The 13,766-nt window shown below is 39.4% G+C and overlaps 1 protein-coding gene across 1 annotated transcript in view; it reads right to left on the bottom strand.

Annotated features, from left to right (window-relative positions):
* Positions 1-13,766, bottom strand: part of LOC131839081 (alpha-2-macroglobulin-like) — a 40,069-nt gene that overhangs the window by 4,461 nt on the left and 21,842 nt on the right. The window contains exons 20-31 of the mRNA XM_059186183.1: positions 13,318-13,438; positions 12,796-12,917; positions 12,361-12,412; positions 8,755-8,838; positions 8,301-8,477; positions 7,900-7,987; positions 6,327-6,483; positions 5,735-5,809; positions 5,184-5,364; positions 2,766-2,989; positions 684-902; positions 432-559 (exon numbers count right to left, since the gene is read on the bottom strand). Coding sequence (XP_059042166.1) covers positions 432-559; positions 684-902; positions 2,766-2,989; positions 5,184-5,364; positions 5,735-5,809; positions 6,327-6,483; positions 7,900-7,987; positions 8,301-8,477; positions 8,755-8,838; positions 12,361-12,412; positions 12,796-12,917; positions 13,318-13,438 — 1,628 coding nt within the window. The remainder of the gene's footprint in view (positions 1-431; positions 560-683; positions 903-2,765; positions 2,990-5,183; positions 5,365-5,734; positions 5,810-6,326; positions 6,484-7,899; positions 7,988-8,300; positions 8,478-8,754; positions 8,839-12,360; positions 12,413-12,795; positions 12,918-13,317; positions 13,439-13,766) is intronic.

Raw genomic sequence — 13,766 nt, 5'->3', positions numbered from 1 at the left:
GGTCAGTATTTATATTCTATTACAATATTACAATATTCTATATTACATGTACATATACATACATGTACATTATACATGGAATATACATTTTATATTCTGTAATAGAATGAAATCCAAGAATGGATCTATGACATTAGTATTAAATCAGGAATTCAGGTCAGAGGCAAGGATGAATGTTCTCTGTTTTTAGCTGTTATTGAGGGGAATTAACCTTTAAATAACGAGGTTCAACAAGCATAGATCCTGGAGACAGGACATACCATGAATAAATTCCCCACCACAGAGAAATTCTGTATGAACCCGAGGACACACTGCTTTTTCAATAAACGTAGTGCAGATATTTATGGACATGTTGCTCAGCTTAATGACAAACTCCAGTAAGAGGACTAGTTGTTATAAACAGAATTAGATGATTCAGGCAGAGGTCTTACCTGACCTTCAGTGAGATCTGGAAGCTGGTGTGGGCTTTGGGTCCATCACAACTTTGGGGCAGAGTCTGTACCTCCAAAGCAAATGGGAACTCTGCCTTTTCTGGCAGAATATTGTATTTCAGGGATGTCTGTGGAATATCAAAGACAAAAATCTGTGTTTCTCCTTCTCCCAATTTCCTCAACTCTTTCTCTGACTTGCCTTCTCCTCTGCCGAGTCAGAGATTAATGGCTAATGTGGACCAAGAATCTCACCTGGAGGTAGACACAACCTCCTCCTGTCACCGTCATGGTATATTCCTCAGGCACCTTTGGCAGTGAGGTCTGCTGTAGTAACAGGCGGTTGTCGTCATCCACTTGGAATTTGGCGACAAGTGTTCCCGAATGTTGGATGGTCACTTGTGTGGGCTTCCCAGTCCTGGTGAAGGTGGCTGCTCCGTATCTGGACAAGGCCTGGAGAGCCACCACTGTGTCCTGGAAGACAGGAGTGAGAGAACCTGCGTAGGCTTGGTAACCTTCTGAAGCCCAAAGGCCCACGTCAGCCGCCACAACGGGGGCCTTGATTCACTCTCTCCGGCTCCCCTCACTACTTAAATACTGGAGCTCTAATTTCAAGATTGATTCTAATCCTTAGATCGAACCATAACAGTCACATATCTGCTTTAGGAGTGCATTTTATTTCTCAGAAAATGGATCTTTCTCTATAAATACTTGTGGGATATGGAATGTGGAAAATATACATGAATTGGAATCAGTTAATGGCATTAGTTGTTTGCTCAGAGGTCCTGCTTAATAACTATGGTCATACCCGCCACCATTCAGCCAAAATTCAGTCCAGCTCTCACCCCAGATGAAACTCTGCTCTAGGGTGAGGTCAGCGCCCTGAGGAAGCCCTAGGTCCTTTGCCACCATGATTAGGGTCATGCTTAATTATAATTATTTATGGCTCTCCCTTTTTTATTGGAAGTCTGGATTCCTCCCATCCCTACATGTCATATTCTCCATTCTCATCAGCACTGAACCTGAACCTGAATGAGTCTTTAAAGAATAAATTTCTTTTTTTCCAGATTTTTTTAAAAAATTATTTTTATTAACATATAATGTATTATTGGCCCCAGGGGTACAGGTCTGTGAATCATCAGGCTTACACACTTCACAGCACTCACCATTAAATAATAGATTACTGAGAAAGAATGGCTTGTAGTAAAAAGTATTCAGTTTTTTTCCATTCATATGGAAAAGTAAGAGATAAATTACAATGGAAAAAAGATGGGATGCCATGTTGTCACTTTCTCTTTCTCTTTTAGGTTTAGCCTTTAGGATAACCTCTCAATTCTCTGAAAAGGAAATGACCTGCTGTGTACATATTGATGAATGTTGGCTCAGTAAAAAAATTTCTTCATGTTCCTGGTGAACAGATGTTTGTATAGTAAGAGGTGAATAGTAGAAGTATAAAATGTGTCCACTTTAAAATAAGCCAGTTAAAGGGGACCTACGAATGGAGAGATTTGCAAGGAGAGGTTATTGGGTTTTGAGCAGCATTCCTGGGAACAGTTTGAAAGGTACTTTTGAAAGGCACTCTTAGAACTTCCAGAAGATTCCAGAAGGTAAGTTTTTTTGTTGGTTGTTTTTTTTTTTTTTTTTTTTTTTTTTTTTTTAAATTCATTCTGCTGTGGCCATTGCATACCAGGTCCCATTTCTTTAGGGAGGTAGAATTTTTGTCGGGAGGAGAAGTCCATGATGGTAACAAGGATGGAATCCCAGGATTGCAGACATTTTCTTTTTAGCCCTCTTTGACTTTCATTTTTCCTTATTTCCTCACTATCCCTGAATACTAGTAATATTTACCTCATTCAAGTTATTTTCAACTTCAGTTTTTCTTCTTGTGTGTCTTTATAGCTTGTTCAAAACTATTTTTTTAAAGATTTTATTTATTTATTTACTTGCCAGAGAGAGAGAATGCGCAAGCAGGCAGAGTGGCAGGCAGAGGCAGAGAGAGAAGCAGGCTTCTTGCTGAGCAAGGATACTGGGATCATGACCCAAGCCGAAGGCAGCAGATTAACCAACTGAGCCACCCAGATGTCCCCAAAACCTTTTAAAAAAATATTTATTTATTTGACAGACAGAGATCACAAGCAGGCAGAGAGGCAGGCAGAGAGAGAGGAAGGGAAGCAGGCTCCCCACTGAGCAGAGAGCCTGATGTGGGGCTCGATCCCAGGACCCTGGGATCACGACCTGAGCTGAAGGCAGAGGCTTTAACCCACTGAGCCATCCAGGTGCCCATCCCAAAACTTTTGCTACCTAAAGGTGAAGTGAAAGGTTCTGGGAAACACAGACCTGGGTGGAGGAGAAGCCCCCGTGGGAATTCTGTTGCTTTGTGATCCACTTCACGATGTGCGAGGCAGAAGTCAGCTCCTCTGAGGCTGGGGCAGGCTGGGCTGTGAGGTAAGCCAGGAGCACATAGGATGTCATCTCCACCTCAGCTGAGGGAGCCGGAGGTTTGTAAAAATGCCCCACTGGTTCCCTGGGTTTCTGAGGTCGCTCCCAATGGACAGAACTCTCTGGAGATGAGAAAAAGAGATTTATGAGTGACTACCTATTCTTATTTAAGTGAAGTGAAAGTGCCTAAGCCAGAGCTGAAGTGGAGTACACTCTTTAACCTTATCTAGATGCTTTTCCTTCTGTGTAAATCTGAACTTGTTTGTTTCAGTTAGGTGAAGGCAGACATGTTGCTGGAGTCAGAAGCCCACAGCCATCAAAGTTTCCAAAAAGTTGCTGTGGTTGGGTTGTTGGGGAGACAGAGCAGAGCAAGATCCCTCACCAGCTGTGGGAATTTCCTCTTTTTGATGTTAATCAGACCTTATCTAGGCTTTGTTAAATTTTCTACAAATTTTTCTTTAAAAAAAATTTTTTTTTAAAAGATTATATTAATTTTTTTGACAGAGAGAGGTCACAGGTAGGCAGAGGCAGGCAGACAGAGAGGAGGAAGCAGGCTCCTCACTGAGCAGAGAGCTCGATGCGGGGCTCGATCCTAGAACTCTGAGACCATGACCTGAGCCGAAGGCAAAGGCTTAACCCACTGAGCCTTTTTCTATAGAAGTTTCTTGTGAGGATCACAGATGACATGAGATAATGGAGTTCATACTCCTTAGGCCAGAAAAAGTACATAATCTTAAAATACCAAAGGCTAACGAAGATGGGAAATAATAGGAATTTACGCTGCCGAGGGAAGGAAGCTGCTCTTTGGAAAGCAATTCGGGTATATCCAGCAAAGAGGAAGATGTGCTTAGCCTGCTAATCAGCAATTCACTTCTTGGAAGTGTAGCTCAGAGAAACTCACACAGGTACAAGGAGGCATGTTTGTGAGTGTTCATTGCAGCGTGGTTTGCAATAGCCACAAATAAGAAACAAGAAAACGTCCATGAGGGAGAGACTCCTTACTATAAATCATGACCTATGTATATATCGTGAGATATTATGTGGCAGTGAAAACAATGCATTAGAGCCACAGGCACTCATATGGGGCCTCCTCTTCCCCCAGGGTTCAATATCAAAAACAAAAGGCAGACAAACAGGCAAGAAAACAAGATGCAGAAATACTCAAAAGTGTGATACCTTTATGTAAAGATGAGGAACACGTAAAAATTCCAAATATTGTTTAGAAATAGGTATGTAGGAAAAATAAAGAAACCCAGGGAAATTATAAGGACAAATTCAGGATAATGGCTACCTTTTGGGGTGGGAGTAGTACACAGGGAATTTTTCCTGCACTGGTCATTTCGTGTTTCTTAAACTGGGAGGAAAGTATAAAGTGGTTTACATATCTGAAATATTCCCAATACATTTTAAGGATAAGCAATTAATGGCACTGTCAAGGGTGAAAGGTAAAATATGTTTTACTGGATAAAGTATTATTTGCATTTGCATTTTCTATTTCTTTGACCCCTCATATAGACCACAGCACACATAGAAATATCGTGTGAATATGAATAGATTTGTCAACATTATCAGACTTTTGATATGAGCATAAAATACCATAATTTATTTGTGAGGTGACTTCCTTCACTCTTTTCTTATGTTTAAGAAGGTATGATGCACCAGGAAAGGACTGGGTATATCTTAAGAATGGCTATTAAAGGGGCACCTGGGTGGCTCAGTGGGTTAAAGCCTCTGCCTTCAGCTCAGGTCATGATCACGCGGTCCTGGGATCAAGCCCCGCATCTGCTCTCTGCTCAGCAGGGGGCCTGCTTCCTCCTCTCTCTCTGCCTGCCTCTCTGCCTACTTGTGATCTCTGTCTGTCAAATAGTAAGTAAAAACTTAAAAAAAAAAAAAAAAGAATGACTATTAAAATCACGATAGGTAATCCTGTCACAGCACTTACTTGTACCATATTATTTACTAAGTGCTTTGCTTGTATTCATTCATTTAATATTGACAGAACCCTATGAGGTAAAGACTATTATCCACATTTTATCATTGCAGGAACTGAAACACAGACATGGTAAGTGAGTTGTCCAAGGCCTCGTAGGTTAAGAGGCTTTGGAGCTAGTCTCTAGAGGCTGGGTGTCTCACTACTACACTACACTGCCTCTTATCTTTTGATGTGTGACTTGCTTAAGAGAACCCAGATTTTATAGTGATATAGACAAAAGAAGCCAGGGGAAAGGGGTCACAGAATGTAGGTGTGGGGGTTCTGCTGTACGGTTCTTGACACAGAGAATGGGGGCAGGGAGAGGACCGCAGATGTGCGCTCACCTTCCTTCACGGCTTCCTGATGAAGGGAGCTGAGTACGTCTCTCCTCTTCTCCTGGTTACCTGCCAGGGCGAAAGCGTAGGCCAACAGTGCCTTGGTGTAGACATGCTTTCCATGGGGTCCTTCCTTTGCTGACTTCCAGGCTGACTCCAGGCAGAACAGGGCATTGCGGACAACGGGGTGCTGGGGTGGGGAACAAGGAGGGAACCAAGAAAGCACAGGTCAATTTTCAAAGGCATGTGTTCATCTATTCTCATTCTTGTGGATGGAGAGAAAAGTATCTTCGTGTTATCATGACATTCATAAGTCAGGAACACAGGCCATATTTTTAGAATTCATTTTGGGTGTGTACATGGCAGCAGTGGGAGGTCCATACCCTGGGATGGTGTCAATCTTTCTTAGTGGATTGTCCAAATTTTCTGCTGATCTGGGAAGCACCATCCCAGGCATAAAGGGAGAGCTGACACCAGACTTTGAGCAGAGGGCTGGTTCTGACAGCAGGGCAGTGATGTCACTGCATCTAGAACTACACAGGGGAGGGGGTGGTACCTACAGTGGCAGGGAGAGGAATCTCCAGAAGGGCAATGGTGATGTAGGCAGAGAGGGTCACTTCGTCTTCCACTCCACCCTGTAAGTGAGAGTCAGAGGGAGAGATCAGAGTAATTTAACTTCTGAGCACGCTCTTCACCAGCTCTTTGCCTTCTGCTGTGTCCTGGAATTTATCCCGATTCAGATTCCTCCCCATGGGGCCAGTTACCACAATCAAGCTAAGTCCCATCCCCTCTTTCTTGGTACTATCCAGGTTTCATTTATTTATTTTTTAGTTAGTTAGTTACCTTTGCTAAAATATTCCTATATTATTACCTCTTCTCATCCTTGTGGACATCATAAATGGACAAATCAAAACTAATTCCAAGGGCGCCTGAGTGGCCCAATCTGTTGTGCCTGCCTTCGGTTCAGGTCATGATCTCAGGGTCCTGGGATGGAGTATCACATCGGACTCCCTGCTCACAAGAAAGACTGCTTCTCCCTCTCCCTATGCTGCTCCCCCTGCTCGTGCTCTCTCGCTCTCTCTCCCAAATAAATAAATAAAATCTTATTAGAAAAAAAAACAAAAAACCAAAACGAATGTGAGAACACCTCACCTTAATGGCATTGTTGAGCAGAGACCCGGAACTCCTGAAACAACCATTGTCCTTCTGCCTTTGGGAGAGCCAGATGAGGGCTTGGGTGATGTGTGATTTCTCGATAAAGATGTAGTTTTGAGCCTGGGCAAAAGTCTTTATTACAAAAGCGGTGAGCCTGAGCAGGGCGGAAGAGATGATATTTATGTTGTTACAATAGTTTTATAACTGTGGCACAGAAAAAGCTTCCTATGACACTGCTTACATTTATGTGAGTCACCTGACAACTATTCCTGTGTATTTAGAATTCCCATTGTCTTTAGACTGCTTGATTTGTTGGCTACATCTAGTATTTCCTTGCTGACTCATTTTCTCATTGCTACAGAGAGTCTAAGAACTTCTTTTTCTTTTCCTTTTTTTTTTTTTAAATATTCTATTTATTTATTTATTTGACAGACAGATCACAAGTAGGCAGAGAGGCACGCAGAGGGCGAGAGGGGGAAGCAGGCTCCCTGATAAGAAGAGAGCCTGATGCAGGGCTTGATTTCCGGACCCTGGGATCATGACCTGAGCCGAAGGCAGAGGCTTTAACCCACTGAGCCACTCAGGCACCCCATAAGAACTTCTGATGTTACTTGTTTTTACTTATTTGAGTAAGGCTTTCTTCTCATTAGAGATTTCCTTCTGTAGATGGCAGAATCTCCTTACTTAGAAGGTTGAATAAAAAAAGAATAATAAAAAAAAGAAGATTGAATAACTTCACACTGCTTTGGTTTGCCTTTGGGATTTTATTTATCCATTTATTTTTAAGTAGGCTGTACATCCACCTTGTTGCCTAGCACAGGGCTTGAACTTGTGACCCTGAGATCAAGACCTGAGCTGAGATGAAGAGTCAGGTGCTTATCTGACTGAGCCCCACACCTTAAGGATTTTAAAACAATGTTGCTTGTCACTGGGTTCTCCTCTTTTCTTTCTTCCTATGAGTGAATGTATTCACAGTCAGGATGACCATGATATAAAAACATATTAAAAGCTGAAGTGAACATCTAGAAATTAGATGTTTATCTAGAAATTAGATGATATGTTCACTGGTAATGTATTAAAAAACTCATGGCTATGGGAACTATTCTAGAAAAAAAAGTAACCATTAAAAAAAAAAGAGCTGTTTCTGGGTGTCTGGGTGGCTCAGTCAGATAACCACCTGAAATTAACTGTCTGACTCTTGATTTTTGGCTCAAGTCATGATCTCAGAATCATGAGATCGAGCCCCACGTCGGAGTCTGTGCTGAGTACAGAGGCTGCTTAAGATTCTCTCCCTTTGTCCCTCCCCCTGCTCGTGCGCTCTTCCTCTCAAAAAACTAGCTGTTTTAGAAAGAATACCTTGGTTATTACTAACAGGATGAATTTAGGGAACAAATCTAACATATATTTGAATGTCAGCTTTTCCGCTTGTTACCTTGCTATATTTGTCAAGTATAACCAACTAGAGGTTTAATAATACATATCTGATAAGGTTACTGTGAATGTAATTGTGATAATATATGTAAAGAGCTGGTAAAAAAAATAGGACCTCAAAGAACTGTCAATCACTTACCAGGTATTGCCCTCATTCCTGCCATATTTCTCCCCAAAGGTGCTATAGGAGCCATCATGGTGCCTGTAATTCAGCTGCCTCTGGTAACCTGAAACGGAAGGTTAATGAAACAATTTGATCGACTGTGTATGTTGCGGCCAGAGAAATTACTAAAATGCTTCAGTTTCTCTTGTGATATTTCCTAAATTTTGCTGTCCTATGTTACAAGGTTCTTCATTTTAAACATTTATTAGAGGCTGGACCCTGGATAATCTTAAAATTAACTGTCCTTCCTATCATAGTAACTATGATACTATGATTCGCTAACATATCATAGACTTGATAAGTAACTCAAGCCTATTAGGAAATCCAATCTATTGTTAAAATGACACTGTGAAGTCTTCACTCATTTAATCACTCACCAGTATTGAGGTAGCCAATGGCCTTGGACATTACTTCTGGAGTCAGCTGTTGTGTTTTATTTAGATAATCCAGAACATGGATGTTGGGAGCGAAGAGGACCATATTCTGTTCTCCGCAGCCATACGGCATTTGGAGGAGATTTTGTATGTTTTTCATGGCAGAGCCCAGTATGTCTCCTAGAGAGTGAGAGAGATGGGATGTGATAAAGCTTATAGATTATAATCTATGTGAATCATTAAGAAGAAATGAATAATTTTAGGAAGATTGAAAAATAAATATTTTTAGTAAGGGTGAGCTGTCCAGGGACAGAAGTATGATTGGGAATAATACAAAAGCCCAAAGAAAGAGGGAAGAATCAAGTTAATATTACAATGGTGATTTTGAGTATTTATGGAAAAGAATAAAGGAAAAACAATCAATACAGGAGAATAATTCACTAGGGCTGGAGCTTACCCACTACGAAGGTGGAGGCTCGGGCAGATTCTTCTACTACATTCTCTGGCAACTTCAAAGATAATTGTTCAGATACCTCAGCACCTAGAGAAATAATGGAAATTACTTCTGCCATGTAACTTCTTGAAGAGCTCCAAACCCAGAAGCCAGAACTGTGCCTTACACTTAAACTTCTGAAAAGTTGTCACTATTTTAATATGCTTGTTTTATGTGTGTGTGTGTATTTATCTTAAATGTGTACGAATGGGAAACTGAGATTTCCAGAAATTCTCCTTCCTCATCCCTTTTTTTCCCCCATATGTAGAGTATATTCCAAAAGAAGGCTACAGATTGAGAAGTGTCCATGATGTTGTGACTCTGTTGTGGTCATCCTGTGGCTAGCATGAGATGGTTATCACAAGATGATCTCTTTAGTGTTCATCTCTAACCTCTTTATTCAACAGTGTAATGAAAAAAACCCTAATGTATACATAAGCAAAGAAAAAAATCTCTGAAAGTTTCTGAATTCTATAATAATGCTCTGTCCTCACTGCCATCAAATTTCACCAGATATGAAGATAGTATTTTCATGGAAGATGTGGAAGTTGGGGGTGAAGAAGAACGACGTTTGACTCACTAAAAATAAAATAATTGCTGGTGACAGGCATATATGTACCGCCGTTTTAGTCCTGGTAAATTTCAGGATGATGAAAGAGAAATGTATTTATTTTCATGCTGCCCGCCTTTCCTCATGAAATTAATATTGAAATTTTTGTCAAAGGGTACAAAATTTCAGTTATGCAAGAGGATTATGTTGTAGAGAACAGTGCCTACTATTTAATTTAAATTCAATTGATTAACATATAGTGCATTATTAGTTTCAGAAGCAGAGCTCAGTTTCATCAGTCATATTTATATAACACCCAGGGCTCATTCCACCACGTGCCCTCCTTAATGCCCATCACCCAATTCTCCCATCCTCCCATCCCCCTCCCTTCCAGGAACCCTAAGTTGGCTTCCTGCAGTTTTTTTTTTTTTTTTTCCTTTAAGATTTTAAGACAGCATAAGCAGGGGAGAGGGGCAAAGAGAGAGAGAGAAGCAGACTCCCCACTGAGCAGGGACTGTGATGTGGGGTTTGATTTCAGGACCTGGGACCATGACCTGAGCTGAAGGTAGACGCTTAACTCACTAAACCACCCAGCCACCCATGTTTCCCCTAGTTAAGAGTCTCTTATGGTTTGTCTCCCTATCCCATTTTGTCTTATTTTATTTTTCCCTCCCTTCCTCTATGATCCTCTCTTTTGTTTCTTAAATTCTACATATCAGTGAGATCCCATGATAATTGCTTTTCTCTGACTGACTTATTTTGCTTAGCATACTACCTTTTAGTTCCATCTACATTGTTGCAAATGTAAGATTTAATTTTTTGATGGCCAAGTAATATTGCATTATATAAATATATATACACCATGTCTTTTTTTATCCATTAATCTGTCGATGGACATCTGGGCTCGCTCCATAGTTTGGCTATTGTGGACACTGCTGCTCTAAACATTGGGGGGCAAGTATCCCTTTGGATCATGTCATTTATATCTTTGGGGTAAATACCCAGTAGTGCAATTGCTAGGTCATAGGGTAGCTCATTTTTAATTTTTTGAGGAGTTTCCATTTTGTTTTCCAGAGTGGCTGTACCAACATACATTCTAGAACAGTGCCTACTATTAACAGTATCATACTTTACACTTAAAAACTTGTTAATAAGATAGATCTCACATTAAGTGTTCTTATCACATAAAACTATAATAAGAGATATATCTGTAAGACATACTTGCGTATATATTATTTATATGTTAAAGAAACCTCTCTTACCTTCATTCAAAAAAATAAGAAAACAGATGCCATAAACAAAGGTAAAAGACAAATTGCCAAGCGAAAAAAATTGCAACTTATTTGATAAAAAATCAGTGTCATACAGATGAAGCAGAAAAAAAGACAAACCACTAGAACCTGAATGGTCAAAGGATATGAAGTCATTCATGAATATGTAAAAATAAGCTCATATTCACTTGTGAGTATAGAAATTAAGATAGAAACAACACTATTTTTCATGCAAATTTTTCATGAAAATTGAAAACTCTGATGGTTAAAGATGATGGTGATTGTGCAGCACAATATAAACTGGTGAGACTATTAACACATTTAGGTAATAAAAGAAAGGTTTTTAAGTTCTATTAAAATTTAAGAATATACATGTTCCCTGTTAGAAATTTCACATTTTGTTATCTACCTTAAATATACTTGCATGTATATATAAGGAGGCATTCATTCATTCATTCATTCATTCTGGCAAATAGTTTAAAAAAATTGATCAATAGCTAAAAAACAATCAGAACCATGATATATTGATAGTATGGAATTAAAAGGGACTGAAAAAGATTACCTACTTCTATAATTTAATATGGCTAGATTTCTAAAATAGGTTGCTCAGTAAAAAGTTATAAATGTTAGTTACAGAATGAAACATATACCAGTTATATAAATCACATATGTAAACATTCATGTGCACAGTATTTCTAAACATATATGGATGATCATTGAAGTATTGAAAAAGTTTCCCTTTAATATGAAGTTTTATTTTGTAAAGGAGAATATATTTTTGTATTACATGGGAAATTAAGTTAATTTTAATAGAACTACTTGATGATTAGCCCTAGATACATAAGAAATAAATAAAAAATGAAGAACTCAGTAATGGAAGACATACCAAGATTAAAGGATTTGGTGGCAAACTTACTTAAATTTTAAAATAAGGCTAAACAACCAGGCAATTATGTTTTTAGAACACATTTTATATATTTGAAGTCTTGAGAGTATAATAAGCATAATAAACAGAACTGCTTATTATACAAAGAGAAAAGAAATATATATATAATATTATATAAACTGAATATTATATAAACTGAAGAGAAAGGCAAAAAGACATGTATGATATTGATTTGACATTGTTTGAGGTGAGAACATACTGTGCTGATAACTTTCTTAGTGTATTAACATTCTGTGTTTTTGTTTAGACTAGAACACTCTCCACCAAAATAAAGTTATATCTTCTACTGTGAGTTTCTTTAGTATCTTCTCAAATGACTGATAGAACATTAGGTACAAGATTGGCATCAAACAAATAATGATATGACAATAATGGTATAGGCTGAGACTATTCTTTCTTTAGGACACAGCATGGTCCCATTATCAAATGCTCTTGCCTATGCAAAACTCAATGATGAGGTGGCTTGAATTTGGCTACCCATATGGTATGTAACCAAATATTCAAGGAAACATTGCTTTTGACAATAGTCATTGCCTATGTAACCATTGCCTATGTAACCATGTCATACATAGAAGGACATCTGGGTGTTTGTAAAAGTGCTATAACACGTAAAAATTTGGAAAGCATGGGCTAGGGATAGTCTCCTGATCAAATTATGTGGCTTCTCTAGGAACTAGTTGCCTCATTTATCAAATGGGTCAAGCTCATAGGGAGGTGTAGGAATAAGATATAGGATTCTCTCAACTTTAAATATTATAGAAACTTTAGTCAGTGCTATTCTAATTGTGATGAATGACTCTTACCTGATGGGCAGAGCAGGGAATTAAATGTTGCTTCCTTCTCTAGTCCTTCAGGCTGTAGGTGGCAAGAAAGAAAGGTAGAGGTGAGAATGGACAATTATGCTGATAGTGGAACCACCAATTTCCTGATCAGGAAGAGAAGAATTGGAGCTGACTTCCAATTGTATCACATAAAGAATTGTTAAGTATAAGCAATATGAAGAACAGAGAGGAGAAAATGAGGAAAAATTATGTAAATATCAAGAGAGAAAGATAGAGATTGAGAGATAAAGAGAGAGAAGAGAGACTATTGTGAAATATTCTTATGTACTTAAGTATTATTTATAATCTTATGTGCTTATGTATTATTTCACCCTTCTTATCTAAAACTTGGAACCTTCAATGCACCATTGTTTTTATTGGCTCATGGTGACCTACCAAATAGGTAGGCTTACTTACTTCAACCAGCAGGGACTTAATAATGGTGTCCTTCTTGCCATATTCAGGGACCACCACCACCTCAGTCCCACATAGCTCTTGAGACTCCAGTGCCTCTGCACTCACGGTGAAATTCACATTTCCTAAAAAAGGGGCAATACAGATGAGCACCATCTCCTTCTTTCTCCATGTCTCCAAACCTCAAGATTTGTTAAGTGTTCAATACTTTGTAACCTTTTTTTTTGTTGTTGTTTTATGAAAACACAGGAGCAGGAATGGAAGCAGCAGCAACTAGAGGCTAGTGACCCTGAGAATCCAAGGCAGAGATAGATGGAGGCAAGCGAAGGGAGGGGATAGTCTTCTAGACATCCTAGAATAAAAGACAAAGGAAAAAGTATCTACAAGGCAGTGGCAGCAGGGATGGGGTGTGTGTATGGGGGGGGGGCATGGTCTTTGCCTGAGGGAAGTAGCACTAGATGTAAGGATCCAACTGATATATACAATCCTTGAGTAGAGAATTGTCTCTAGGAGACTGTTCCTCACCTAATGCCTTTGGCCTTACTGCCCAGGACACGGTTTGTCGGCCGTTCCCACAGATGCAGTGAGACTCTTGTTCCTTCTCCTGGACTAGGAATGCAGGATTCAGTTCTAGCTGCACACTAACCTGAAACCCCAGGTGAGACAAAAAGAAAGATTAGAGGGAGAAGGGAACCAAAGGTAGAATGGTTTGAAAAAAAGCATATTGGGGGACTGCTTAGATATTAAGTTGCCTACTACTGAAGCTGATCTAAACATAGACTGACTACCTAACAGTGGATCTGACATTGAAATCTTTGTATTTTAATCTGCTCTTTTGTGGGGTGACACAAGAGGTCAGGAAAAGTAGAACACCCCTGCCTGCAGAACTTCTACTTCTTTGGCCTGGAATCTTGACCATTCTCTCAGCTCTCCCAGCAGAGTGTTCAAGATTTATAAACTGTTATGGGTTCAGC

The sequence above is a fragment of the Mustela lutreola genome, chromosome 8 (assembly GCF_030435805.1).
Source record: "Mustela lutreola isolate mMusLut2 chromosome 8, mMusLut2.pri, whole genome shotgun sequence".
Classification (NCBI taxonomy): Eukaryota; Metazoa; Chordata; class Mammalia; order Carnivora; family Mustelidae; genus Mustela; species Mustela lutreola.
This window is presented reverse-complemented; position numbering and strand designations above follow the sequence as displayed.